We start from the raw sequence: 905 nt of genomic DNA, 5'->3' as shown, positions 1-905 counted from the left end.
GTGTTGCGTTCTTGAGCAAGACACTTTATTTTACGTTGCTCCAATTCACTAACCTGTAGAAATGAGTTGCAACTTCAGTGGTGCCAAGCTGTATCGGCCCCTTTGCCTTTCCCTTGGATAACACTGGTGGAGTGGAGAGGGGAGGCCGGTATGCATGGGCGACTGCTGGTCTTCCATAAACAACCTTGTGCCTGGGAGGGTAACTTTCTAGATGCAATCCCATGGTCAGTTATGACCGAAGGAGGTCTCCGCAACATACATATATATATGTATGTATACACAACCACTGTCGGTGTATTTACATCCCAATAACTCAGTGGTTTAGCAAAAGAGACCAATAGCACAAGTACAAGGGTTAAAAAGAAAATAAATACTGGGGTCGATTCATTCAATTAAAAACCCTTCATGGCAGTGCCCCAGCATGACCGCAGTCAAATGACTGAAACAAGTTAAAGGTAAAAGGTAGTACTTACTTTGCTGTTTACATGTCATGCAGAGCATGTCCCTGGGTATTCCCTCCCACCTTAGTCATTCTGCTATGTCAATCTAGATAAAGCCCTATATCTCATTTACGTTATTTATTAACCTTTAATCATAATTGTCAACCTTTTAATCATGATATGACAATACATGACATTTTAATCACAATATTTGACCCTTTAATCCCAGCAATGCTTAGCCATCTTTTTTTTTCTTTTTTTGTGTCTTTTCAGAAATTCCACCAGACTGAAGAGAAATGCGGACAAACTTCTCTTTCTCAGGGTGTGGCTTCCTGGGAATTTACCATGTTGGAGTTGCCACTTGCATCAAAGAACATGCACCCGAAATGTTTGAAGACTGCAGAATTGCAGGAGCCAGTGCCGGTTGCTTTATGGCTTGTTGTCTCCTTTCAGGATGTTCCTTGG

At 41.8% G+C, this 905-nt stretch overlaps 1 protein-coding gene across 1 annotated transcript in view; it reads left to right on the top strand.

Moving 5' to 3' along the window:
• Positions 1–905, top strand: part of LOC106878411 (uncharacterized) — a 37,945-nt gene that overhangs the window by 15,967 nt on the left and 21,073 nt on the right. The window contains exon 2 of the mRNA XM_052976618.1: positions 714–905. Coding sequence (XP_052832578.1) covers positions 737–905 — 169 coding nt within the window. The 5' untranslated portion in view covers positions 714–736. The remainder of the gene's footprint in view (positions 1–713) is intronic.

The sequence above is a fragment of the Octopus bimaculoides genome, chromosome 25 (genome assembly GCF_001194135.2).
Source record: "Octopus bimaculoides isolate UCB-OBI-ISO-001 chromosome 25, ASM119413v2, whole genome shotgun sequence".
In the NCBI taxonomy this organism is placed as follows: Eukaryota; Metazoa; Mollusca; class Cephalopoda; order Octopoda; family Octopodidae; genus Octopus; species Octopus bimaculoides.
The sequence above is the reverse complement of the archived record's forward strand: the minus strand, read 5'-3'. Positions and strand labels throughout refer to the sequence as shown.